This window comes from Nycticebus coucang, chromosome 3 (genome assembly GCF_027406575.1).
Source record: "Nycticebus coucang isolate mNycCou1 chromosome 3, mNycCou1.pri, whole genome shotgun sequence".
Lineage (NCBI taxonomy): Eukaryota > Metazoa > Chordata > Mammalia > Primates > Lorisidae > Nycticebus > Nycticebus coucang.
The window spans coordinates 64385029-64412998 of NC_069782.1; the positions used below are offsets into that span (position 1 = coordinate 64385029).

General features: G+C 48.5%; 2 protein-coding genes across 4 annotated transcripts in view; one reads left to right on the forward strand and one right to left on the reverse strand.

Moving 5' to 3' along the window:
* Positions 1 to 27789, reverse strand: AP1M2 (adaptor related protein complex 1 subunit mu 2). Of its 2 annotated transcripts, none has more exons than XM_053583302.1 (13): positions 23991 to 27789; positions 11329 to 11441; positions 8288 to 8444; positions 7998 to 8065; positions 5934 to 6064; positions 5672 to 5819; positions 5454 to 5580; positions 4890 to 5038; positions 4739 to 4810; positions 3481 to 3639; positions 2760 to 2885; positions 2218 to 2293; positions 1 to 429 (listed from the first exon to the last, which is right to left on the reverse strand). In XM_053583302.1, the coding sequence occupies exons 2-13, from the start codon at positions 11368 to 11370 to the stop codon at positions 407 to 409; spliced, it is 1278 nt and encodes a 425-aa protein (XP_053439277.1). In that variant the 5' UTR covers positions 11371 to 11441; positions 23991 to 27789; the 3' UTR covers positions 1 to 406. The 2 variants fall into 2 exon arrangements, with proteins under 2 accessions (XP_053439277.1, XP_053439278.1); XM_053583303.1 differs by having other exon boundaries at positions 4890 to 5032; positions 23991 to 27785.
* The window catches only part of SLC44A2 (solute carrier family 44 member 2), a 42338-nt gene continuing 37942 nt past the window's right edge, over positions 23575 to 27970 (forward strand). For both annotated transcript variants that reach the window (XM_053583267.1, XM_053583266.1), the window contains exon 1: positions 23575 to 23890. In XM_053583267.1, the coding sequence (XP_053439242.1) occupies positions 23578 to 23890 (313 nt within the window). In that variant the 5' untranslated portion in view covers positions 23575 to 23577. The remainder of the gene's footprint in view (positions 23891 to 27970) is intronic.

Consider the following 27970-nt stretch of genomic DNA (forward strand, 5'->3'; position numbering starts at 1 on the left):
CATCTTTTTAATAACATCCTAAAACTCAGAGGAGTGGGTTTTAATTCAGCAGCTATAAAGGAGGGAGGGACCCCCAACAACCATTAAGGCGGGTCATTGCAAGAAGGCACTCATGAGGGGGACTTCAAGCCCCTCTTTGATTTCTTCACATGAAATTGAGAGGGAGGAAAGCCCCAAGAGTAAGGAAGGCGGAGAGACCATCCCTCCCAGGCTGTGGAAAAAGGAAGAGGCAAGAAGGGGGACAAGTACTGGGAGCGAGAAACTGCTAAGTCAGGGACCTGCCAGACTTAACAGACACCAGACTCAAGACACATACACACCCCATCTTCTCTCCCTCTGTACAATCTGCTGCAGGGCCTTAGTAGAGAGAGAAGCCCCACATTTAAGCTCCAATCGCTTCTCACTTCTAGCTGGTGCGAAGTTGATAATCTGCAAGGAAACAATGATGGGGCAGGATCTCAGAAGGCAGGGGAGGGACAGACTGCTTCAAAAATCCATCCCCTGCCACAATACTCTTGACTGACCTTGGAAGAAAACAGGTACTGAAACCACAGCAACAAGCGGGTTTCCAGGCTGCAGATGGCAGGCAGTGCTGTGTTCAGCTCTTGTCTAAACCTCCCAACCACCCTAGAGTTGGCAACTACCCTCATTATATAAATATATATATATATATACACACACACACGTATTACATATATATATATATTTTTAGAGACAGAGTCTCACTTTGTCGCCGTTGGTAGAGTGCTGTAGTGTCACAGCTCACAGCAACCTCCAGCTCTCGGGCTTAGGTGATTCTCTTGCCTCAGCCTCCCAAGTAGCTGTGACTATAGGCGCCTGCCACAAAGTCTGGCTATTTTTTTGTTGCAGTTTGGCTGGGGCCGGGATCAAACTCACCACCCTTGGTATATGGGGCCAGCGCCCTACTCACTGAGTCACAGGCACCACCCATTTTTTTTTTTTTTGTAGAGACAGTCTCACTTTATGGCCCTCAGTAGAGTGCCGTGGCCTCACACAGCTCACAGCAACCTCCAACTCCTAGGCTTAAGCGATTCTCTTGCCTCAGCCTCCTGAGTAGCTGGGACTACAGGTGCCCACCACAACGCCCAGCTATTTTTTGGTTGCAGTTTGGCCGGGGCCGGGTTTGAACCTGTCACCCTCGGTATATGGGGCCAGCGCCCTACCGACTGAGCCACAGGCGCCGCCCTTTTTTTTTTTTTTGAGACAGAGTCTCACTCTGTTGCCCTGAGTAGAGTGCCAGGCTGTCATAGCTTACAGCAACCTCCAATTCCTGGGCTCAAGCCATACTCTTGTATCACCCTCCTGAGTAGCTGGGACAACAGGTTCTCACTAAGGGCACCTGGTGGGTTCAAACCCAGCCCTGGCCTGCTAAATAACAATGACAACTGCAACAAAAAAAAAAAACAGTGGGGCGGGCTCCTGTAGTCCCAGCTACTTGGGAGGATGAGGCAAGAGAATGGCTTAAGCCTAAGAGTTTGAGGTTGCTGTGAGCTGTGATGTCACAGCACTCTACTGAGTGTGACATTGTGAGACACTATCTCAAAAAAATAAAATAGGGTGGTGCCATATACCGCGTTGTGGCGGGTGCCTGCAGTCCCAGCTACTTGGGAGGTGGAGGCAAGAGAATTGCCTAAGCCCAGGAGTTGGAGGTTGCTGTGAGCTGTGACGCCACTGCATTCTACCAAGGGCAATAAAGTAAGACCCTGTCTCTACAAAAAAAATTTTAAAAATTTTTATTTATTTATTTATTTTGAGACAGAGTCTCACTCAGTCACCCTGGGTAGAGAGCTGTGGTGTCATAGCTCACAGCAACCTTAAACTGTTGGGCTCAAGAGATCCTCTTGCCTCAGGCTCTCAAGTAGCTGGAACTACAGGCATGTGCCACCATTCCTGCCTAGTTTTTCTATTTTTAGAAACAGGGTCTCACTGTTGCTCAGACTGGTCTTGAACTCCTGAAGTGAAGCAATCCACCTGCCTTGGCTTCCCAGAATACAGGGATTATAGGCATGAGCCACCACACCTGAGCTATGCCCCCATTTTAAAGATGTACAAACCAAGGCTCAGGATGACATGACAAGGAGGAACAAACATGGGCTAGGGCTATTGAATTTCTGAGCCAGAATGTGGTCAAAGCCCCAAGTGTCCACCTCCTTCTGTCTCCTGACCTTGTCATCCCAGGGAGGTGGGCTACCTTACCTCCACTCTGGGTGATGTAACGAACCCAGGGCAGAGCCTGGTAACCACTTTTCTCAATGATCTTCATGTATCGAACCTGGAAAGGGATAAGATGAGGTGGTCTAGGCTTGTGGGAGTGAGGTGGCCAGGGACAAAGAGGTAGCTTAGGCCAAGGTAATATATATAGCACAACTTGGAAGAATATGACAGCACATGCTGGGAGTAATGAGGTGACATGGCATGAATGGGGGAGGGGAGATGGTCAAGGACAGTGGGGAAGAAGGTGGCATGGTGTAAGAGAAGCAACCTGATATGGTTTGAGGAGGGACAAGGTAGCACAGACCAAAGGAAAGGTGAATAGCTTACAGATGGGAGATGAAGAAAAAGTGAACAATGTACTGGGGGACAAGATAGCACAGACCAGGGAGGAGACCTGCTGCAAGCAAAAGAAGCAACATTGAAGGGAGACTTGCAAGTGGTGGTGACATAGGAAATGGAGGTGAGCCAAAGGATAAGAGAGAGGAGCCTGTGGAGGTCAAGGATACTTTGCCCATTTCCCTCACCTGGATCCCAGAGACAGTGAAGTAGGGGATCTCGAATTTAACTCCAATGGGAGGCCGGCCCTCCACCTCCTCCTTCTCCACGCTGGGGAGCCCAAAGTGGGCTCGCATCAGGTATTCCTTGCCCCCCTGAGGGCACATGGGGCATCAGACACACCACAGGGCCTCCTACCCGGCCCAGACCACCTTCACAGCAGACCCCACAGCCAGCTCTCCTCTCACCCCATTTCATAGACAAGAAAGTAAAGGCTCTTGGCTAAGTTTCTCAGCAGAAGCTTCTGACTGCAAAACCCAATCAGTGGTAGAGTGGGGGGCTTCTAATTTTCACCTCCTGTTTCTCAAGCTCTAAGTATCACTACCCACAACCCTACCAGATGACAAGGACAAACCAAATCCTCCTGGGTCCCAAGGATATGGATAAAATGACTTTGCCTATTTCACAGATGGTCAAATTGACCATCTCAGCTCAGAAAGGCAAGGAAACCCAGCGCTGGTTTTCTTAAGGCCTTGATGAGGGAGCACTTAAACTCACTTCCCCTTATGGAGTCTCACTTTCTACATCTGTGAAACAGACCAGTCTGATCCCACCTATATCACTCACAAAGAAAAACCATGTACACATGTGTGTGGGTCCTTGATTTATTCTCCACCTCCACATAGCTTGGGCATCTCCACACTGTTCCAGCCCCAACTCCCAGGTTGCCCACCTGTCTCCAGTGCTCACCGGGAAGGATTTAATACTCCAAATAACGATATTCTTCTCCGGCACGTACTTGGCATTGCCCACGCTAGTCTTAAAGCGTGGGGAGTCAGCATCACTGGGTACCGGAACAGAGATCTCCACACTGTTGGCCACTGACTGCTTCTTAAACTGCCCCTTAGCCTGTCAGGGGAGAGAACAAAGGACAGGAAGAATTCACTTACACTGGCTGGCATAGTGGTTCACATCTATAATCCCAGCACTTTGGGAGACCAAGTCAAGAGGAATGTGTGAGCCCAGGAACTTGAGATTGTGGTGAGCTATGATGATGCCACCAGGCCAACAGAGTGAGACCCTGATAAATAACAAAACAAAACAACAATAAATAAATTAATAAGAGCAACCAGAGAAAGCCTCCCTGAAAAGGTGTCAAAACTGAAAGAGGTGAAGGATAGAGCCATGTAGATATCTGGGTGTATGGGGGCAGGGTGATCCAGGCAGAGGGTGATCCAGAGGTAGCAAACTGAGAGGAGGCTGGTGTGGCTGAGAGCAAGGGAGAAAGTAAGAGGAAACGAGGACAGAGAGGTGAATAGACAGACCACACAGGGACTTCTGGTCCTCAAGAAGGACTTTGGCTTTTATCTCAAGAGAGGTGGGAGCCAAAGAGGGTTCCAAGTATAGGGTCATGACCTGATTCCAGTACTTATTGCCACCTGGGAACCAAACTGTGTAGGACAAGAGGGGGAGACAAGGAACCAGAAATCAGGAGACCAAAGGTGGAGCTAAACCATGGCAGAGGGAGTCACAAGAGGGTGGATAAGGGATTTTTTTTTTTAAGTGTTTGGACTGCAGTGATATTGTCATAGCTCTCTGTACCCTCAAACTCCTGGGCTCAAGCAATCCCATTACCTACCTCAGCCTCCCCAGTAGCTGGGACTATAGGCGTGACCACCACACCTGACCAAACTCATGCATTGTCAATAAGTGTCCCTCCTGGGGGTGGTGCCTGTGGCTCAGTGGGTAGGGTAGGGCACTGGCCCCATATATCAGGGATGGCAAGTTCAAACCCAGTCCTGGCCAAACTGCAACCAAAAAATAGCCGGGCGTTTTGGCGGCGCCTGTAGTCCCAGCTGCTCGGGAGGCTGAGGCAAGAGAATTGCCTAAGCCCAGGAATTGGAGGTTGCTGTGAGCTGTGTGATGTCACAGCACTCTACCAAGGGTGATAAAATAAGACTCTGTCTCTACAAAAAAGAAAAAAAAGTGTCCCTTCTTCTGGGCCCACCTTGACCATGATTTCCACACGGCTGTGAGAGAACTTTTCAATGATAGACTCAATCCAGATCAGTGGTTTAACCTGCAGACAGAGGAAGGCGAGCTCGTGGAGACTCTGGCCCCCAGCCTGTGCCACCTGATGGAGCTTGACGCTACCTCACCTGCGTGCTGAGGCGGTAAGACATGAGTTCAAAGTCACCATCAGGAGGGATAAAGGAGATGGTGCGGTCGTTGTCAAAGCGCGAGAGCCGCACACACTGGTGGAATTTGACATCTTCCAGCTCCACAGACTTGTTCTTGCTGCCTGAAACTCAAAAGTGAGAGTGCAGAGTGACACTGCAACCTTCCCTGCCTACGCTTACCATTACCCCTATTTTACAGATGAGGAAACTGAGGCCTAGAGAAGATGAACAATAGCAGGGCAGAGATGGATGTAAACCCAGGGAGCTTAGCTCTTGCTATCAGCTCTATTACGGCAGTGATTTATCTTTTTCTTCACTGCTGTGTCCTCAGAGCCTAAATCTGCGCCTGGCATAAAGCAAGTGCTTGCTTAATCATGAACCAGCATTTGTGCAGTGAACAAGAAGCTGCAGCACCAGCCTTGACCAGCAGAGGACGTGCGAGCACTTAGTTCAAAATGGGCAACTCTCTGGGTCTTCAGAGGGGGCAGGATGTCTGGATCCCCTGAGGGCTCCAAGGCGAAGGGGTCCCCCCAGATTGCTTACGGCCAGTGAGCTCAAAGAGCACACGGTCATTGAGGCCAAGTCGCAGCTCTGGCATTCCGGATAGAAAGACCTTGAGCTTGATGGTGCCCACGATCTCGCTTAGCAGGACGCTGCCATTGGCATTGACCTGTAGGGTACATATGATAGGTCACCATGTACAAAGCCCCCTCTCCAGCTCCCAGGCATGGCAGGGATGGGGCAGAGATGTGGGGGCTCACCAGCAGGTTGACAGACTCTATGACATCAATAAAGACCTCATTCTTCTTGTACTTAATGCCCTCAGAGCGCCAAGACACAGCATTTGTGACAGTTGGTGGCACCCGTGACTTGCCTGTCTCCAGCTTATTTCCCTGCTGTGTGATGTACCTGGCAGGAGGGTAGCAGGGGACAAGTGGCTGGACCCATGAAGGACACCTCCTTGGCCCTCCTTAAGTTGCTTCCACCCCCACTCAGCCTGTGATTGCCCCGTGGTTAACTCACTCCTGCAAGATCTTGCTGTCGGTGGTCTGGGGAAAGCCGAAGTCCATGAGCTCATCCAACAGCTCATAGACAATGACAAAGTTATCTCTGATGCTCTCTTCCTCCAGTTCCTTGAAGTATTCACAGAATACCTTGTTGGGGTGGAAGGGGGAGACAGATACTCACACAAGTGTGGTTGGTATGATGATAACCACGGGCTGGGTATCCACTCATTCAGCCAGCCCATCCAACAAGTAATTATTACATACGTACTGTATGCTTATGCTGAAACATTATTAGTGAACAAAGCAGACAGGGTCCCTTCCCTCATTATATAGTCTAAAGGAGGGAATGGGTAATGGGTAATGGGACCAATCTAATCCAATATGTTGGGTGCAGTAACAAACACAAACTGCAGCAAGAGCGTGAAGACGGAGAGGTCTGGGGAAATTTCTGGAAGGGGAAATTTAAAGAAATTTTAATTATTTGGGGGGGAGGCATGGATCCCTGTGTATCTGGTGATGTTTACAAACCCACCTCTGACTAAGGTCTGAAAGTGCATAAAATAAAACAGGATGGCAAAGGAACCTCGTTATATCAAAACACATCAAGTTCCTGGGTGTCCTGAATTCTCTCCACTGGCATCTGGCAGTCTGCAGACCCCAGATTATGAGCCCCTAGGAATGAGTATGGGCTCATTCCTCAACAGAGCAACTATTGCTCATTCATTACTTTTCCCCCAGCTAACCTCACAGCAAGTTCCTTGTCATTCAAGCCTCAGCTCAAATGTTCCCTCTTGGATGCAGCCCTTCCCCTCCAGGGAGAATAGTATACAAGTCAATGGTTATCACAATGTTCTCTTTGATCTTCTTAATGCCCTTTAATTCTGCAGTACATTGTCTCATTCCCTCCATTACATCAGTGAACCAAGAGGGCCAGGATTTTGCCAGTCACATGTCCACAGCCATGTACCCTGCTCTTGTCTGGCAGAGAGGTGGTGAATCAATAAATATTTCTTTCTTTTTTTTTTTGACATAGAATCTCACTCTGTCACCCTGGGTAGAATGCTATGGTGTCATAGCTCACAGCAACCTCAAACTCTTGCGCTCAAGGAGTCCTCTTGCCTCAGCTGTCAGAGTAGCTGGGACTATAGGCACCCGCCACAACACCCGGCTAGTTTTTCTGATTTTAGTAGAGATGGGGGTCTCACTCTTACTCAGGCTGGTCTTAAGTGCCTAAGCCTAACTCCTAAACTAGGTGATCCACTCACCTCAGCCTCCCAGCGTGCTAGGATTACAGGCATGAGCCACTGCACCCAGCCAAATATTTCTTTTTTTTTTTGAGACAGAGCCTCAAGCTGTCACCCTGGGTAGAGTGCCATGGCATCACAGCTCACATCAACCTCCAACTCCTGGGCTCAAGCGATTCTCTTGCCTCAGCCTCCCGAGTAGCTGGGACTACAGGTGCCCACCATAACGCCCAGCTATTTTTTTGTTGCAGTTTGGCCAGGGCCAGGTTCAAACCTGCCACCCTCAGTATACGGGGCCGGCGCCCTACCCACTGAGCCACAGGCACCGTCCAGTTTTTCTATTTTTAGTAGAGATGGGTTCTCACTTTTGCTCAGGCTGGTCTTGAACTCATGAACTTAAGCAATCCACCTGCCTCGACCTCCCAGAGTCCTAGGATTACAGGTGTGAGCCACTGCACACCGCAAATATTTCTTGATTGTTACAAACTATTTACTGATGGGCACTTGGCCCCAGTTAAAGGCAGAGAGAGAAGTAACATACTCAAGATCATACAATGAGGAAGTAGAAGAGCTGGCATTAAATCACTAGCCCTCTGGCTCAACTGAGCCATATCTTTCTCAGAGACCTCATTGGTCTCTGCCATGTAGGGAGAGATCATGTTCTAAGCAGCTAATGAGATACAGAGTGATGGGGTTTAGATGGGGGAAGGGCAGGGACCCAGGGAAGGAAACAAGGAGGTCAGGTGAGTCTTCCTGACAAAGATGGGTCCTGAAAGAGGTGGGCGAAATAGGTGGACAGACATACCAGCCGGCCAATGGCAGTGGCCAGTACCTACCTCCACAGCCTTGTAGAGGAAGGAGTACACCATGGAGGCATTGGCATTCTTCAGTGTGGTGGCCACCACTGGAGGGTGTGAGGTTAAGGAAAAGGTGCAATTTTCGGGGATTTAAGTGGGGTACAGACCCTGAAGCTCCACCCTGTCCCCTGCCACTACCCCCTTCTCTACCTGTCTCCCCAGTCTAAGTCATCACAGATGTGCTGTGCAACTCCTATCCTCAGCCCACCCTCTCTGGGCCTGAGCTGCCATCATTCTGTATCTCCAGAGTCCCTGCCTGGGGTGGATACAGTAGAGGTTGCTGTGTTTGATCCACAGGAAGTGAACTTTGCCACGACTCAGCAGAGGGGCTAGGGCACCTTCCTCTTCCCGCTGCACAAGCAGAGGCATAAAGTGTTCGATTTCACTCATTGCCACATCGCCCTTGTAGTTGCGGCTGATCAAGGCCTGAGTTTGAGTAGAGAAAACCTTGTCACCAACAGCATCCAGAAACCTACCATACTGGGGCATCAGAGTGCCCAGTTCTGAACACTTCTTCCTAGCTGAGGGGCCTGACGAAGGCTTTGTCACTCTGTACATCAGTGTCCTCCTCTGTAAAATGGACAAGTTACAACAATGTGGTTAGACCCTCCCTGAGTGTCTGGCTGTGTTCTACTTAAAATTGGATCTTTTCTAAATTATTAGTTCTCACCACAATCCTGTGAGGTAAGCGTTATCACATCCATTTACAGACAGGAAAGTTGAGGCTATAAACCACATCCATAGTAAACAAGAAAACCAAGAATTCAACCATGACACGTTGGCTCCAGAATTCCTGCTCTTGCCTCAGGCTTCATAGGCACCAAACTGGTGTTGGGATAATTATTATTTTCTTTTTTTTTTTTTTGTTTTTGGTGGGGGCTAGGTTTGAACCTGCCACCTCCGGCATATGGGACTGGTGCCCTACTCCTTGAGCCACAGGCGCCGCCCTATTATTTTCTTTTTTTGAGACAAAGTCTCAAGCCGTGGCCCTGGATAGTGCCATAGCGTCATCATAGCTCCTAGCCACCTCTGACTCTTGGGCTCAAGTGACCCTCTTGACTCAGTTTTTCTATCTTTTTTTTTTTTTTTTTGTAGAGACAGGGTCTCACTCTTGCTCAGGCTGACTCAACTCGTGACTCAAACAATCCACTCGCCTCAGCCTCCCAAAGTGCTAGGATTATAGGCGTGAGCCATCATGCTTGGCCTGTAGTTGGGATAATTAAAAAAAAGAAAAAGAAAAAGAAATATATATGGCTTGGCGCCTGTGGCTCAAGCTGCTAAAATGCCAGCCACGAACACATGAGCTGGCAGGTTCAAATCCAGCCTGGGCCTGCCAAACAACAATGACTGCTGCAACCAAAAAATAGCTGGGTGGGGCAGCACCTGTGACTCAAAGGAGTAGGGCATCTTCCCCATATGCCAGAGGTGGTGGGTTCAAACCCAGCCCTGGCCAAAAACTGCAAAAAAAAAGAAAGAAATTAAACTGCAGATTTTTAGGGGCGGTGCCTGTGGCTCAAAGGGGTAGGGCGCCAGCCCCATATGCTGGAGGTGGCAGGTTCAAACCCAGCCCTGGCCATAAACAACAACAACAAAAATATATATATATATAGCCGGACATTGTGGTGGGTGCCTGTAGTCCCAGCTACTTGGGAGGTGGAGGCAGGAGACTCGCTTGGGCCCAGGAGTTGGAGGTTGCTGTGAGCTATGATGCCACAGCACTCTACCCAGGGTGACAGCTTGAGGCTCTGTCTCAAAAAAAAAAAAAAAGAAAAGAAAAGAAAAAGATATATATATATATATGTATATATATATGTAATTTTTGAGACAAGAGTCTTGGTCTGTTGCCCAGGTGTGAGTAGCTGTGGCATCAGCCTACCTCACAGCAACCTCAAACTCCTGGGTTCAAAGGATCGTCCTGCCTCAGCCTCCAATTATTTGGGACTATAGGCACCTGCCAAACGCCCAGCCAATTTTTTTATTATTTTTTTTTTTTGTAGAGACAGAGTTTCACTTTATTGCCCTCAGTAGAATGCTGTGGCGTCACACAGCTCACAGCAACCTCCAACTCCTGGGCTTAGGCGATTCTTCCGCCTCAGCCTCCCGAGTAGCTGGGACTACAGGCGCCCGCCACAACGCCCGGCTATTTTTTTGTTGTAGTTTGGCTGGGGCTAGGTTTGAACCCACCACCCTCGGCATATGGGGTCGGTGCCCTACTCACTGAGCCACAGGCGCCGCCCTTTACATTTATTTTTTTCAAGTAGTTTTTAGATGGGATCTTGCTATGTTGCCCTGGTGTCTCAAACTCCTGGCTTTAAGTGATCCTCCTAACTCATCTCCCAAAGTGCTGGGATTATAGGCATGCCATTGCAGCCAGACCCATAAATTTCTTATGGCTCATATATCTCTGCCTGCAGGCAGTTATAGTCAGTAACAATAGTACCCACTTCATAAGCTTGTTTAGTTCACTGTTTGAATAGGGAGGGCACAGAGCATGTCTTCAAATATTTTACCTCTTACCATTATTGTCAGCAGGAATATTATTTTCACCACTAATTATCATTGCTATTAAATGACAAGATGAATGAAGGAGGCTTGAGGAAGGCAGCGCCAGAGAGGAGTTAGGGCCTCCTGGCCCAGTTGCCTTCCTGGGATATTAAAGCTTTAGAAGCTGACTAAGAGCCTGTAGCTCAGTGGTTAGGGCCCTGGCCACATACACCGGGGCTGGCGGATTCGAACCTGGCCCAGGCCTGCTAAACAACAATGACAACAACAACAAAAAAAAATAGTTGGGCATTGTGGCGGGCGCCTGTAGTCCCAGCTACTTGGGAGACTGAGGTAAGCCCAAGAGTTTGAGGTTGCTGTGAGCTGTAATGCCACAATACTCTACTGAAGGCGACATAGTGAAACTCTGGCTCAAAAAAAGAAAAAAATACTGTGACTCTTACCGTGAATGAAATAATTTCAATTTACTACTGAATTCCTAATGTTTGCAGCGGGGCTATTGTGCTGAGTGGTTTACACGCATTGAGTTGTATTAATTCTTTTGAGTGGAGATCTCTCTGTTACTCCCATTTTTACAAAAGGGAAAACTGAGGCTCAGAGAGGTGAACTCCCCGCCCCAGGCACACGCTAGTAGACAAAGGAGTCGGGATGAGATTCAGGACCCCCAAGGATTGCAGGGATGGGGGAGAAAGGGGTGTTCCCACGCCGCTTTCTGGGGCCTCCCTGGCCTGAGCGGAGGGGCCACCCCTGAAGTCCCCGGAGCGCTACCTCACCTGTTAGGCCCCTAACCCCTCACGCCCAGTCTCACCTTGCCCTTGACGTCTAGAATGAAGACGGCCGAAGCGGACATGGTGACAGCCGGCGGATTTAGGAGGTGGGGAGGGAGTGCCGGGAGGAGACTGCAGCACCGCTTCCTTCTTCCTGCGGAAGCGCCCGCGCCCAGGTGAGTGCCCAGGTGTGTGCGTCTTAAAGGGGAGGCTGACAGGTGAGTAGCGATGTCGGCGGACGCCAAGACCCTTGCCAGTGCGTTGGGAGGATAGCAACCTCAGATGAGACCGCAGACCTGCCTAACTCTCAGGAGAGCTGAGACCCCCAAACCAATTGCCTATGTATTTATTCCTTCATTCATCTATTCACTCGTTCACGCATTTATCTATCAAGTCATTCATTCATCCATCTATCTCTCAATTCCTCCATCCATTCATTCAGACATCGTCATTTCATCCATCAGTCTATCCACATTCATCTTATTTCTCCTCTTTTTCCCACACTCACTTCAGTCCCAATAGGAGGGGACTTTCTCCTGTTTATGTTGCCAGTGCTCAATAATGAGTGCTCAATATTGACATAATTCATTAATTCATTCATTCGTGCAACAAATTGTACTAATTAATTTATTCTTTCAGGCTAGGCACGGTGGCTCACGCCTATAATAGCACTCTGGGAGGCCGAGATGAGTGGATTCCCTGAGCTCACAGGTTCTAGACCATTCTGAGCAAGAACAAGACCTCATCTTTAAAAATAGCTGGGCGTTGTAGGGGGCTCCTTGTAGTCCCAGATACTTGAAAGGCTGAGGCAGGAGAATTGCTTGAGCCCAAGAGTTTGAGGTTGCTGTGAGCTATGACGCTACAGTACTCTACTGAGGCCTACAAAGTGAGACTCTGTCTCAAACAAAAAAGAAAATTATCCTTTCACTTAAATATATATATATACATATTTTTTTTTTTTGTAGAGACAGAGTCTCACTGTACCGCCCTCAGGTAGAGTGCTATGACGTCACACGGCTCACAGCAACCTCCAGCTCTTGGGCTTAGGCGATTCTCTTGCCTCAGCCTCCCAAGCAGTTGGGACTACAGGCGCCCTCCACAACGCCCGGCTATTTTTTTGTTGCAGTTTGGCGGGGACTGGGTTTGAACCCACCACCCTCGGCATATGGGGTCCACGCCCTGCTCACTGAGCCATAGGCACCGCCTGCACTTAAATATTCTTTAACTAAGTGTCAAGGACTGTGGATAGCACCCCAAGCAAGACACATGTAGTTACTTTGATTACTATTCTTTTTTCTTTTCTTTCCCCCCACCACCCCCCAAGACTGAGTCTCACTTTGTTGCCCTCAGTAGAGTGCCATAGTGGCGCAGCTCACAGCAACCTCCAACTCTTGGGCTCAAGTGATTCTCTTGCCTCAGTTTCCCAAGTAGCTGGGACTACTGGTGCCCACCACAACACCTGGCTATGTTTTTGCTTTTTAACAGGACCAGGCTGGGTTCAAACCCACCATCCCTGACTCTGCCTTTATTACTATTCTTAAAGTTACTCTTATTCATTCCTTTTTTTTTTTTTTTTTTTGAGACAGAGTCTCAAGCTCTCTACCCACTCCCTGGGTAGAGTGCTGTGGCATCACAGCTAACAGCAACCTCAAACTCTTGGGCTTACGCGATTCTCTTGCCTCAGTCTCCCCAGAGGCTGGGACTACAGCCACCTGCCACAATGCCTGGGAGTTTTTTTTATTATTATTATTGTTGTTGTATTTGTCATTGTTGTTTTAGCTGGCCTGGGTCAGGTTAGAACCTGCCAGGCTTGGTGTATGTGGCCAACACCCTACCCACTGACCTACCACGGCACTGCCCTACTCTTATTTATTCTTTCCAAAAAATATTCATTATGGCTCAGTACCTATAGTTCAGCAGCTGGGGCGCCAGCCACATACACCAGAGCTGGAGGGTCCTGGCCTGCCAAACAATAACTACAACCAAAAACTAGCTGGGCATTGTTGCCAAACAACAATGACAACTTCAACCAAAAAATAGCCGGGCATTGTGGTGGGCGCCTGTAGTCCCAGCTACTTGGGAGGCTGAGGCAGAATTGCTTAAGCCCAAGAGTTGGAGGTTGCTGTGAATTGTAATGCCACAGCACTCTACCCAGGGTGACACAGTGAGCTCTGGCTCAAAAAAATAAAAAAATTCATTAATCCCCTATTATGTGACACCTAAATGTTGGTAGAATTTTGAAAAGAAAAATGGTCATCATCATTGTTATTATAACTAATGACACCTACTATGTGCTAAATCAGACAAATAGATGCTGCTTCATTATGGTTATAATAATTTATTCATTCAGAGAGTGAATATTTGCTGAATGTCTCCTCTGTGGCTATATGAGTGGTGAAGTAAAGATTTCACCTCTGTCTCCCAGACTAGAGTGCAATGGAGTCATCATACCTCACTGCAGCCTCCAATTCCTGGGCTCAAAAAATCCTGCTGCCTCAGCCTCCTGAGTAGCTGGGACTATAGACCCAAGCCACCCCATGCCCAACATCACTGCTACACTTGTTCTACCTTGTCAGAGGCTGAAAAACACAATATAAAACCCAAAACGCAGGTGGCACCTATGGCTCAAGTGGCTAAGGCACCAGGCACACACACTAGAGCTGGCGGGTTCAAATCTGGCCCAGGCCTGCCAAACAATGACAACTACAACCAAAAAATAGCTGGGTGTTGTGTGGGATGCCTATAGCCCCAGCTACTTGGGAGGCTGAGGCAATCGCTTGAGCCCAGGAGTTTGAGGTTGCTGTGAGCTGTGACGCCATGGCACTCTACCCAGGGCTATAGATTGAGGCTCTGTCTCAAAAAAAAAAAAAAAATATCCAAACGCCAGCCTGACCTTGTCTCTATGAAAAATAGAAAAATTAGCTGGGTGTAGTGGCACATGCCTGTAGTCTTTACTACCTGGGAGGCTGAAGCCAAAGAATAATTTGGGCCAAGAGTTTGAGGGTGAAGTGGGCTGTGATGATACCACTGTCCTCCAGCATGGGTGACAGAACAAGACTCTACTATAAACAAAAAACAAAACCCAAATGAAGATGATCCCCCATGGGGGGTCAAGGGTTGGGAACTCTGACAGCAGTGATGGAAAGAGAGGCCTCTAATGGGACACAGTAGGGACAGACTACAAAGCTGGTCCTCCCATTGTTTCGTTGTGCGGTTTTGTTTGTTTTATTTTGTTTTAGAGACAGAGCCTCACTTTGTCACCCTGGGTAGAGTGCTGTGGCATCACAGCTCACAGCAACCTCCAGCTCTTGGGCATAGGCCATTCTCTTGCCTTAGCCTCCCAAGTAGCTGGGACTACAGGCGTCCACCACAATGCCCAGCTATTTGTTTTTTGTTTTTTGTTTTTTTGTTTTTGAGACAGAGTCTCAAGCTGTCACCCTGGGTAATGTACTGTGGTGGAACAGTTCACTCTTGGGCTTAAGCAATTCTCTTGCCTCATCCTTCCAAGTAGCTGAGACTACAGGTGTCTGCCACAAAGCCCAGCTATTTTTATATTGTAGTTGTCATTGTTGTTTGGAGGGCATGGGTTGGATTCGAACCTGCCAGCTCTAGTGTATGTGGCTGGCGCCCTAGCTGCTTGAGCTACAGGGACAGATCCTGTTTGTTAGTTTTGAGACAAAGGAGTCTCACTTTGTTGCCCTCGGTAGAGTGACCATGACATCATAGTTCATAGGAACCTCAAACTCTTGGGCTCAAGAGATTCTCTCGCCTCAGGCTCCTAAGTAGCTGGGACTACCGATGCCCACCACAAAGCCTGCTATTTTTAGAGACGAGGTCTCACTCTTGCTGAATCTGTGAGCTCAGGTGATCTACCCATCTCTGCCTCCCAGGTTGTTAGGATTATAGGTGTCAGCTACCAAGCCAAACCTTATTTTGTTGTTTAAACACATCACGACTGGCTCCGTGCCTGTAGCTCAGCGGCTAGGGCAGCAGCCACATACACCAGAGCTGGTGGGTTCGAACCCAGCCCAGGCCTGCCAAACAACAATTACAACTACAACCAAACAATAGCTGGGTGTTATGGTGGGTGCCTGTAGTCCCAACTACTTGGGAGGCTGAAGAAAGAGAGTCACTTAACCCAGGAGTTTGAGGTTGCTGTGAGTTGTGACATCACGGCACTCTACCAAGGGTAACATAGTGAGACTCTTTCTCAAAATAATAATAATAATAAAGAAAAATAGAAAAACTAGCCAGGTGTCTTAGCAAGAGCATGTAGTCCCAGCTAACCCGGAGGCTGAGGCAAGAGGCACTCTCAAGCCCAGGAATTTGAGATTGCAGGGAGCTATGATGATGCCATGGCCCTCTACTTGGAACAACAGAGCTAGACTGTCTCAAAATAAATAAGTAAATAAAAAATTAGGCTCAGCGCCCGTTGCTCAGTGGTTAGAGCGATAACCACATACACCGGGCATGGCGCGTTTGAAACTGGCCTGGGCCTACCAAACAACAATGACAACAACAACAACAACCAAAAAAAAAAGCAGGGTGTTGGGGTGGGCACCTGTAGTCCCAGCTACTTGGGAGGCTGAGGCAAGAGAATCCCTTAACCCCAAGAGTTTGAGGTTGTTGTGAGCTGTGACGACATGGCAGTCTACCAAGGGCGACATAGTGAGATTCAGTCTCAAAAAAAAAAAAAAAAAATTCGCAAGGTGTAGTGGTGTGCATCTGTAGTCCCAGCAACTCAGGAGGCCAAGGCATGAGGATCTCTCCAGCCCAGGAATTTGAGAGCCTGTGGAACACAGTGAGACACTGTCTCTTTAAAAAAATGTAAATGAAGGGCGGTGCCTGTGGCTCAAGGAGTAGGGTGCAGGCTCCATATACCAGAGATGGTGAGTTCAAACCCGGCCCTGGCCAAAAACTGCAAAAAAAAAAAAAAAAAAAAAAAAAATGTAAATGAGTTACTGTACACAACATAGTGTTGGAACAGAGCCTGGATCCTTGATGTAGCTGACACTTAATCTTGTTGATAAAGACGATGACCCTGATGATAATGCTGATACGGCAATTGACAATACAGGTGCCAGATTTGGCTCCTGACTCTGCCAGATTCTGGCTGGGATGTGTGATCTAGTGAACACATCTCGTGTGCCTCAGTTTCTGTAAAACAAGTATAAAAGAGGTGTGACCCCTTTTGAGGTTGCCTGAAACAATGGCTGGCTGAGTGTCTGTGCTCCACATACACTGCATGTACGCCAGCTCCTGTGGACCTAGGATTCGACCCCATGATTTTCTGTGGTCTTATCTGCAAGGCAGTTTGGGGGAGTATGAAGAGGGAAACTCCAACTTGGCCTGGTTCCAACCTACTACTGTAGGGCCTCCAGGGGGCGACACTCATCCTGTCGGCACCTCATATTTCTTGCCAACCCAGTCCTAGACCTCTAACAGCCAATGGGTGGAGACTTCTGGAGGAAGGTGAGAGGACCTAGTTCATCAGAACCACCCACTCACCTCTCCACTTGGACAGAAGGAAAGCAGCAGTGCATATTTATTAGAACTTATCATGTGACACAGTGTTCCTTCGTGTTGTATTAAAGGAAGAAATAGAAGCACAGAGAGGTGAAGACATTTGCTTAAGACCACATAGCAAGGAGGCAGTCGAGCCAGAATTCAAATCTGAGTCAGTATTCTAGAACCTTGTTCCAGCAAGCTGCTTCTAATTGCTTTGTGGTAGAGAGACAATAATTACTATTAGTAACAGTGGTTCAAGCTTATGTCGTGCTTACTGTAGGGAGGCATAGCACCAAATGTCTCCCATGCATGAATTGCAAGGCAAGATGCCTATAATCTCAGCACTTTAGGAGGCCAAAGTGGGAGAATCACCTGAGCCTAGGACTACAAGACCAGCCTGGGCAACATAGTGACAACCCATCTCTACAAAAAATAAGAAAAATTAGCCAGATGTGATAGAGAGCATGCCTGTAGCTACTCGGGAGGTTCAGGGAGGAGGATCAATTAAACCCAGGAGTCTGAGGTATCAGTGAGCTGTGATTGTTGCACTGTGTCCCAGCCTGGGTAAAAGAACAAGACATTGTCTCTCTCTCTTTTTTTTTTTTTGAGATAAAGTCTCACTTTGTTGCCCTTGGTAGAGTGCTGTGGCATCATAGCTCACAGCAACTTCAAATTCCTGGGCTCAAGTGATTCTCTTGCCTCAGCCTCCCAAGTAGCTGGGACTATAGGTGCCTGCCATGACGCCCAGCTATTTTTAGAGTCAGGGTCTCACTCTTGCTCTGGCTGGTCTTTTTTTGTTGTTGTTGCAGTTTGGCTGAGGCTGGGTTTGAACCCGCCACCCTCGGCATATGGGGCCGGTGCCCTACTCACTGAGCCACAGGCGCTGCCCCAGACTCTGGCTGGTCTTAAACCCATGCGCTCAGGCAATCCACTCACCTCAGCCTCCCAGAGTGCTAGGATTACAGACACGAGCCACTGAGCTCTTGGCGGCACCTGTGGCTCAGCGGGTATGGCACCAACCCTGGCCAAACTGCAACAAAAAAATAGCCGGGCAGTTGTAGTCCCAGCTACTTGGGAGGCTGAGGGAAGACAATTGCCTAAGCCCAGGAGTTGGAGGTTGCTGTGAGCTGTGACACCAGGGCGATAAAGTTAGACTCTGTCTCTAAAAAAACAAAAACAAAAACATGAAACATGGACAGCGCCTATGGCTTAGTGGGTAGGGTGCCAGCCCCATATACCAAGGGCAGTGGGTTCAAACCCTGGCCCAGCCACCTGAAACAGCAGTGGCAACTGCAACAAAAATAGCTGGGCATTGTGGCGGGCACCTGTAGTCCCAGCTACTCTGGAGGCTGAGGCCAGAGAATTGCTTAAGCCCCAGAGTTGGAGGTTGCTGTGAGCTGTGACACCACTACGTTCTACCAAGGGAGACAGAGTGAGACTCCGTTTCAAAATAAATAAATAAATAAATAAACAAAACAGCCTCGGCTCCTGTAGCTCAGTGAGCAAGGCGCCAGCCATGTAAATGGAAGGCCTGGGCCTGCTAAATAACAATGACAACTGCAACCAAAAAGTAGCCAGATGTTGTGGTGGGTGCCTGTAGTCCCAGTTACTTGGGAGGCTGAGGCAAGAGAATCGCTTAAGCCCAGGAGTTTGAGGTTTCTGTGAGGTGTGATGCCACAGAACTCTACCCAGGGTGACATGAGACTCTGTCTCAAAAAAAAAAAAAAAAAAAGAGAGAGAGAGACAATACTTTGACTAAGGAAGGCTATTGTCTTCATTTCCCATGTAGGGAAACTGAGACTTGGAGAGGGTAGGTGACTTGCACAAATGTATCCAACTAGAATTGGCAAAACTGGGGTTCAAGCCCTGCAAAGGCACCTCTTTACCAGAGGAGGGGGAAGGTCCTCTATGCTCCTGCCAGCCCCCCTGTTCAGAAGATGACCCAAGGGAACACAGACATTACCAGGCATTGCTGAACCTCACAAGAACTCCTCTATTACAGTCCCTGAGATGTTTTTCAGGCAGAAAATAGAACCCAAAAGCCTGGGCCCGGTGCCCTGGAATCTGAAACTCAAGGCCTGTTTGGCTGAAAAATTCATGAGCCCAAAGCTTCAGTAGAGTTAGAGAACAGAGTGCTCTGTGTGTCCCAGCTCTGCCCAGCCTACACCGCCTCAACTGCAACCTCCCTGTTCCCAGAGGCGGTGGTAGCCTTGTCCCAGTTCCTTCTAGCAGGCTCCCCCAGCGTCCCTCTGGGACCCAGCTTTTAGGCCCCCATTATCTATCTATCTATTTACCTACCTATTTGTTTTTGTTAGAGACAAGTCTCACTCTGTGGCCGAGGCTGGAGTCCAGAACCATGACCAAATCTTACTGCAACCTCAAACCCCTGCCCTCAAGTGATCCTCCTACCTCATCCTCCCCAAGTGCAGGAATTATAGGCATGAGCCACTCTGCTAGACCTATACTTGCTATTTTTACTCACCAATATAACTTGGATATCTAGGTGGGCCACCTTGGAAGGTGTATGACTGAGGGGCTACAGTGTATGTGTCAGCTGTGAAGTCAGACTTCATAGGTTCAAGTCCTTGTATGGCCCATAGTCAGTGTGTGACTGTGGTTAAATGATTTAACCCCTCTGTATTACTTTTTCCAACTGGAAAATTATTATAAAAATTCAATATAAAGTACTTAATACTCCCTTCCTTCTCCTTTCTTCCTGCTGGCCGCGTGAGTACTCATGCTTTCATTGCACACCTTGTCTCCATGCCTCAGAAAATTGAGGAAATCAGGGCGGCACCTGTAGCTCAGTGGGTATGGCGCTGGCCCCATATACAGAGGGTGATGGGTTCAAACCCAGCCCTGGCCAGACTGCAACAAAAAAATAGCCTGGGATGGGGAGGTGCCTGTGGCTCAAAGGAGTAGGGTGCGGGCCCCATATACTGGAGGTGGCAGGTTCAAACCCATCCCCGACCAAAAACTGCAAAAAAAAAAAAAAAAAAATAGCCGGTGAAAACGTGAAACTTACTAAATGTAGAATATAAATGTCTTAACACAATAACTAATAAAATGCCATGAAGGCTATGTTAACCAGTTTGATGAAAATATTTCAAATTGTATATAAAACCAACACATTGTACGCCATGACTGCATTAATGAACACAGCTATGATTTAATAAAAAGAAAAAATATATATATATATATAAATAGCCGGGCGTTGGGCGGGTGCCTATAGTACCAGTGACTCAGGAGGCTGAGGCAAGAGAATCGCCTAAGTCCAGGAGATAGAGGTTGCTGTGAGCAGTGTGATGCCATGGCACTCTACCCAGGGCGATAAAAAAGGAAAAGAAAAGAAAAGAAAAAAAATTTGAGGAAATCAAGGACTTCCTGCTAACAGCCTGGTGAAAGGATCCCAAGCCTGTCAAGATCAAAAAAAATAAGAATAAGGCCAGGCACAGTGGCTCACACCTGTCTGTAATCCTAGTACTCTGAGAGGCCAAGGAGGGTGGATTGCCTGAGCTCAGGAGTTCCAGACTAGCCTGAGCAAGATCAAGACCCTATCTCTAAATATAGCTGGGCATTGTGGCACGTGCCTGTAGTCCCAGCTACTCAGGAGGCTGAGGCGAGAGAGTCGCTTGAGCCCAAGAGTTTGAGGTTGCTGTGAGCTATGAGGCCACACTACTCTACCAAGGGTGACTGCCGGGAGCCAAAACATATCACAAAAATGCCCCTTGCTATCTTGATTTTACGAGCAAACTATTCTCAGGAATTCAACTGTAAACAGCAACGGTACTTTCCCCTTGCATATCTCCTCAAAAATGCACCCCCCGCCTTAGGGTCCTTCTCCTAGTAATTTTCCAAAAACTAGCCCCCTCCCCGCCCTGTTAGGAATAGTCCTTAGTTACTTCCTCGTTTGTGTGCTTATAAGCCCAGCTGAAAAATAAACTCGACGGAGCTTGATCAGACTCTTGACTTGCTCTCATTCTTTCGTGTCTCTTGTCCCCTCATTCGACTGACCCCTTTGTTTCCCAGGTCCCCGTTGAATTCCCCGCGGGCCAGGGCAGGTGACAAAGTGAAATTCTGTCTCAAAAAAAAAAAAAAAAAAAGGTTCAGTGCAACAGATACCTTTATACCTTTGTCATTACAAAGAGGAGGCAGAGAAACTGAAGCAAACTCTGCCCCCTGGTTCAGCAGTGAAGGAGCTGAAATGAACCAGACATACTGATTTGAATTGTATTAAATGACATACTGATTTGAATTGTATTAATTTTTTTTTTTTGTAGAGACAGTCTCACTGTACCGCCCTCGGGTAGAGTGCCGTGGTGTCACACGGCTCACAGCAACCTCTAACTCTTGGGCTTGAGCAACCCTCTTGCCTCAGCCTCCTGAGTAGCTGGAACTATAGGCACCTGCCACAATATCTGAATAATTTTTCAGCCCGTTATGGACATTTACAGTTTTTTGGCCATGATGAATAAACTTACTATAAAGTTGTTCTGCACATTCATATAAGAGTCTGTGCTGGGGCTGTGCCTGTGGCTCAAAGGAGTAGGGTGCCAGCCCCATATGCTGGAGGTGGCAGGTTCAAACCCAGCCCCGGCCAAAAACTGCAAAAAAAAAAAAAAAAAAAGAGTCTGTACAAATTTTCCTTTTCTTTGTTTATGCCTTTCTTGGGTAAATATCTAGGAATGGAATGTCTTTGTTAACTTTATGAGAGACTGTATGACTTTTCCCCCAAATGGTTTTGCTATTTTACATTCCCAGACACAGTATAGGAGAGTCACACTTACTCCAGATCCTGACCAATGCTTGGTATGGCCAGTCTTTTTAATTTTAGGTATTTGAGTGTGGTCTCTCAAATAATGGTTTCTCATTGAAGGTTTTGTTTGTTTGTTTGTTTCTTTTGTTTTGAGACAGAGTTTCACCTTGTAGCCCTCCATAGAGTGCCTTGAAGTCATAGCTCACAGCAACCTCAAACAGTTGGGCTCAAGCTATCTTGACTCAGCCTCCCAAGAAGCTGGGACTTATAGGCACCTGCCACAAGGCCCAGTTCTTTTTAGAGATGGGTCTCGCTCTTGTTCAAACTGGTCTCCAATTTTTGAGCTCAGGCAATCTACCTGCCTCACTTCCCAGAGTGCTAGGATTACAGGCATGAGTCACCGTGCCTGGCCCTGTTTTGTTTTGTTTTCTTTCTTTATTTATTTTTTTGTTTTGTTTTGTTTTCTTTTAGAGACAGAGTCTCACTTTGTTGCCCTGGGTGGAGTGCTGTGGAGTAGCAGCTCATAGCAACCTCCAGCTCATGGGCTTAGGTGATTCTCTTGCCTCAGCCTCCCGAGTAGTGGGGACTATAGGCGCCCACCACAATGCCCAGGTATTTTTTGTTACAGTTTGGCAGGGGCCAGACTTGAACCCGCCACCCTCGGTATGTGGGGCTGGCGCCCTACTCACTGAGCCACAGGCACTGTCCTGTTTTGTTTTGTTTGAGATGGAATCTCACTCTGTTGCCCAGGCTAAAGAGCCATGGTGCCAGCCTACCTAACACTAACCTCAGTCTCCTGGGTTTAAGCCATCTTCCTTCCTCAGGCTTCCAAGTAGCTGGGACTACTGACGCTTGCCAAAACACCTACCCAATTTTTCTATTTTAGTAGAGATGGGGTCTTTCTCTTGCTCAGGCTGTTAGCGAACTCCTAAGCTCAAGCAATCTGCAGGCCTCTGTCTTCCAGAGTGCTAGGATTACAGGTGTGAAGGCACCACACCCAGACTCTCACTGAAGTTTTTTATTTTTGTTTTTGTTTTCAAATCGAGTCTTACTTTATTGCCCCCGGCAGAGTGCCATGGCGTCACAGATCACAACAACCTCAAATTTTTGGGCTTAACATTTATTAACATTTATTCAGTCAAGATTCTCTTGACTCAGCCTCCCAAGTAGCTTGGACTACAGGCGCCCACCACAACTCCCAGCAATTTTTACAAATGAATCTTGCTCTGACTCAGTTTGATCTCCAACTTGTGAGTTTAGGCGATCCATCCACCTCGGCCTCCTGGAGTGCTAGGATTACAGGCATGAGCCATGGCGCCTAGCCTCTCATCGAAGTTTTAATTTGCATTTCCCTGCTGAGTTCATACTTTTTATCTACTGCACTGTATTCCCTCCTGTGACTATTATAATTAGTTGTATCCACTCCCCTGTTGAAGGATACGTATATTTTTGCCCATTTTCCACAATAATTCTCCAGGCTGCAGGCAATACACCTTGTTGCATACATACCATGCACACAAATCTTTGATGACTTCTCCAGGGTCAATGCCAGAAATAATTGCACAGGGTGAACATAGTTTAAATTTACTCTTTCTGGGCGGCGCCTGTGGCTCAGTCGGTAAGGCGCCGGCCCCATATACCGAGGGTGGCGGGTTCAAACCCAGCCCCGGCCAAACTGCAACCAAAAAATAGCCGGGCGTTGTGGCGGGCGCTTGTAGTCCCAGCTACTCGGGAGGCTGAGGCAAGAGAATCGCTTAAGCCCAGGAGTTGGAGGTTGCTGTGAGCTGTGTGAGGCCACGGCACTCTACCGAGGGCCATAAAGTGAGACTCTGTCTCTACAAAAAAAAAAATAAAATAAAAAAGATTTACTCTTTCTGCCAGAAAATGTTCTGTCTGAAATCATTTGCTCAAGCCATTTGATGTTACGAAACTCTTAAAATTCTTGCTAATCTGGTGAATGGAAAATGGCATCTTCTTGTCTATTCTGTGGCACACGATCGGCCCTCAGCGTCTATTTGATGAATAAATGAAGGGACGAATGAATGAAGGAATGACAAACCGCCCCCTCCTTGACAGCTGCGCACACCAAGAAGGCCAATGCTGGAAACAAAGGTTGGGATCCCACTCCTCCCTGGCTAGGACACGCCCCCGGTCCGCTCGGGCTCCCATTGGTGGCGGTGCGCGGAGGCGGGCCCGGAGTGCAGGGCGGGGCCGCGGCCCGGGGCGGGGCGCTGCAGCCCGCAGAGCCGCCCGCCCGCCCGGGCTGGGGTCGCGCTGGCTCGGACTCCCCTTCCTGCCCCCAGCGGCCATGGAGGACGAGAGGAAGGACGGAGCCTACGGTAGGAGTCACCTCCAGCCTGGGGCGCCTCTGCTGAGTCGTGGGGGAGGGGGATTTGAGGCAGATCTTGAGCGAGGGGGGACATCTGATACTTTACACACCCGCGCTGCCATCGGAGGTCCCCTCTGTCCTCCGGCCTCTGCATTCTACGCGGTTCAAATCCAAATCCTCCTGCTCCAGCCAGATCACTCCACGTCTCCTCTCGAGAGCCCCAGCTCCCAGTATGGCTGATGGGCCAGGGAGCACAGCGCATGCTCTGCCTGGGGAGGTCCCGTTATCTGGGCGGCTCAGATGGCGGGCGGGGGAAGGGAGGCGCGGCGACAGGCTCTCAGAAAAGGGACAGGACTCCGACCTCCCCAAAGCCCCCTCCTCTTCCAATCCCCTTTATCCACTTCTTCCTGCCCACATCTCTCCCAGAAGTAGCCATTTCCTGCTTTGGGCCCAATGGGGAAACTGAGGCAAGCCTTGACAGACCGAATATCTGAGTGGGAGCCCACCAGTTCTGGCCGGCATTCTGGAAAAGGTGGAAACAAGGGCGTCTCTGGTGAGGGGACAGTTTGGAAGCTGGAAACAATTGAAAAACTTTCCCCACCCTGTGCTAGGGGTGCTGGCCACCCATTTCGTTGCCCACCCCCTGAAACTGGGACCCCTATTCAGCCAACCTCTGAGAGCAGCACCCTTAGCTACTTGACCTAGGGTACAGGGCCAAGATACGGCCCTCTCCTCCTCTGCGCCCTACGGGTGGCTCTGCCTGGGGTTCTCACCGTGGGGGGAAGGTTTGGTCCTTTCTCTTCTTTATTTTGGGTTACCAGGACCCAACTTGGTCCACATGGCATTGCCCTGGGGCTAAGGGGACTTGTCACTCCCCCCTTGTGTGACAGGACTTCCTGGAAACTGTGAGACCCAAGAACCTTGGGGAGAGGGCCGGAAACTGCTCAAAAATAATCAAGAAAAACAAGTATAGCCAGGCGTTGTGGCAGGCGCCTGTAGTCCCAGCTACTTGGGAGGCTGAGGCAAGAGAATCTCTTAAGCCCAGGAGTTGGAGGTTGCTGTGAGCTGTATGATGCCATGGCACTCTACCAAGGGCCATAAAGTGAGACTCTGTCTCTACAAAAAAAAAAAAAAAGAAAAAAGAAAAACAAGTAGGTAGAGCTGTGCCTGCCTCCCATCAAGGACTGTGGGCTCAGAAGACTGCAGGGAGAGATAGATTAGACAGTCTGGGACCTGCCCAGCCCAGTCAAGAAGGAGACACTGAGACCTTGCCACCTCCTTGCCACCTCTCTTCCTGCTTCAAACTACCACCCAGACCTTTTTTTTTTTTCTTTTTGAGACAGAGCCTCAAGCTGTCGCCCTGGGTAGAATGCCATGGCATCACAGCTCACAGCAACCTCCAACTTCTGGGCTCAAGCGATTCTCTTGCCTCTGCCTCCCAAGTAGCCAGGACTACAGGCGCCCGCCACAACACCTGGCTATCTTTCGGTTACAGCCATCATTGTTGTTTGGCGGCCTGAGCTGGATTTGAACCTGCCAGCTCAGGTGTATGTGGCTGGCACCTTAGCTGCTTGAGCCACAGGCTACCACCCAGACCTGTAGAGGGGCCTTCTTGGTCTTAGTTTTCACTCATGCCCCAGACCCTGGGGCTGCCTGTACTGTGTGTCCCTTGGATTTGTCTGGCTGTCTCTGTCCTGAAAATCTCAGCCTGGGGTCCTGGCCAGGCCCTGCTGGCTGTGGGATCTTTCTTCTCCCTGAGATCCAGCTGGCTTGAGGGTTGGAAGCAGAGTGGACAATATTATTAACCCAGCCTTGAATCTGCCATAGGAAGGGACTGAGCCATGGATGGGACTAAGCAAATCCTCCCAGGCCCAGCCAGGTCCACACACAAGACTGGGGACCTCCACCTGACAGATCTTGTGCATTCAGTCAACAAGTATTAATTGAACAATAAGTATTAATTGAATACTAAACAGGCAGAGATTGAGATACTGTGAACACAGCAGCAAGCAAAGGAGAAAAAAATCTAGAACTGCAGGGAGGGGCCAAAGAAATATATATGTAATTTCAGGTTATTTTAAGTTGTGAAGCAAAAATGAAGACACTGTATGTCTGTGTGTGGAAGAAACATCAGGGATTATTTTAGCTTACTAAAGGCTGGAGGTTGAGCCAGCTGTGGGAAGATTTGGGGGAAGTGTATTCCTTATAACAAGAACAGCAAACAAACCACATAATTGCTTAATTTGCTTTTGCTATGAAGGCAGAGGAAATGAAGTGGCTTGACTGCTCTTATTAGGGCAGTAATAAGTAATTCATTCTTACTAAAACAAAAATCCTAGGGACTTTGGGCTTCCCAGGAAATTCCTGCCGGATTAGAGGAGCTTCTCTAATCTGGAATTGTGTTCAAGAGTGTCTCATATGTGCTTTCCTCCTTCCCTGATGGCTTCCTGTCAGTTATTCTGAATTCAAGAGGTGACATCAAAGGGACCCAGGCTCAAATCCTAACTCTGACACTTAAGAGCTGTGTGGCCTTGAGTGAGTCAGTGACTTCTCTAAAACTATTTATCCTGTCTGTAGGGCTGGGTGAAGCATGATAACTGGTAAGAAGTATTTTGCATGGTCCCTGGCAAGCTCTATATGCTTAGGGACCTCTGAGGCTGGTGATACTAGGGACACAAATTTCCCATGTGCTGAAGGAGAAACAGTCCTCTCAGTCAAGACATAGATTGAACTGGACCAGACGACAGGAAGCTCCCTCTCCATCAGAGACCATATCTAAAGGAAACCAGCATCTCCAAAGGAAATGGGGAAATCGCTCTGGCGGATGTCAGCAATGGGCACTGCCATTCTTCCCACAACCCCTTGAGAATAGTGTACAAAAGGATTCCAGAATCTAAAACCATAGACTCTGACCAGGAAGGGAAAAAGGTAGTGGTGTTGGTTTAAAAAGCAAGTTCCTTGGCTGCATGCACTAGAATTGATTTCAACTTGCAGTGGAACCCTGGAATCTGATTTAAAAAAAAAAAAGCCAGACACAGTGGCTCACACCTGTAAGTAATCCTAGCACTCTGGGAGGCCTATGGGAGGCTGAAGTGTATGGCATGCTTGAGCTTTAGGTGTTCCAGATGAGCCTAACCAAGTGTGAGACTCTGTCTCTAAAACTAGCTGGGCATTGCAGCAGGTACCTGTAGTCCCATCTGCTTGGGAGCCTAAGGCAAAAGGATAGCTTGAGCCCAGGAGTTTGAGGTTGCTGTGAGCTGATGCCAATGCATTCTACCAAGGGTGACAAAACGAGCCTCTGTTTCAAAAAAAAAAGGAAAAGAAAAGTTGGAAAAAGATACTTGTTTGTTAACATTTGTTAATTGCATCTGTTTTCTTCTTTTTCTCACTTTGTCGCCCTCGGTAGTATGCTGTGGCATCACAGCTTATAGCAAAGCAACCTCAAACTCTTAGGCTTGAGCAATTCTATTGCTTCAGCCTACCAAGTAGCTGGACTACAGGCGCCCACCACAATGCCCAGCTGTTTTTATTTATTTATTTATTGTTGTTGCAGTTTTTGGCCAGGGCTGGGCTCAAACCGTCACCCTTGGCATATGGGGCTGGTGCCCTACTCCTTGAGCCACAGGTACCGCCCAGCCCGGCTGTTTTTAAAGATGAGGTCTCGCTCTGGTTCAGGCTGGTCTCAAACCTGTGAGCTCAAGCAATCCACCCACCTTGGCCTCCCAGGCTGCTAGGGTACAGGTGTCAGCCACCACACCCTGCTCTGCAACTTTTTTTTTTTTTTTGCAGTTTTTGACTGAGGCTGGGTTTGAACCTGCCACCTCCAGCATATGGGATCAGCGCCCTACCCCTTTGAGCCACAGGCGCTGCCCCAACTTTTTTTTTTTTTTAAGAGACAGAGTCTTAGTTTGTCGCCCTCAGTAGAGTGCTATGGCTTCACAGCTCACAGCAACTTCCAGCTCTTGAGCTTAGGTGATTCTCTTGCCTCAGCCTCCTGAGTAGCTGGATCTACAGGCACCCATCACAACACCCAGCTATTTTTAGAAATGGGATCTTGCTCTTGCTAGGTTGGTCTCGAACCTGTGAGCTC

Bases quoted from the DNA above. Each gene is read 5' to 3' on its own strand.
- AP1M2 (XM_053583302.1), bottom strand. From the start codon at position 11,370: ATGTCCGCTTCGGCCGTCTTCATTCTAGACGTCAAGGGCAAG. The intron at 5,039-5,453 runs GTAAGCAATCTG...CTCACTTTTGAG, and splicing joins GCTCTTTGAGCTCACTGGCC to TTTCAGGCAGCAAGAACAAG. The intron at 2,294-2,759 runs GTGAGGGAAATG...ATCCCTTTCCAG, and splicing joins TCACTGTCTCTGGGATCCAG to GTTCGATACATGAAGATCAT.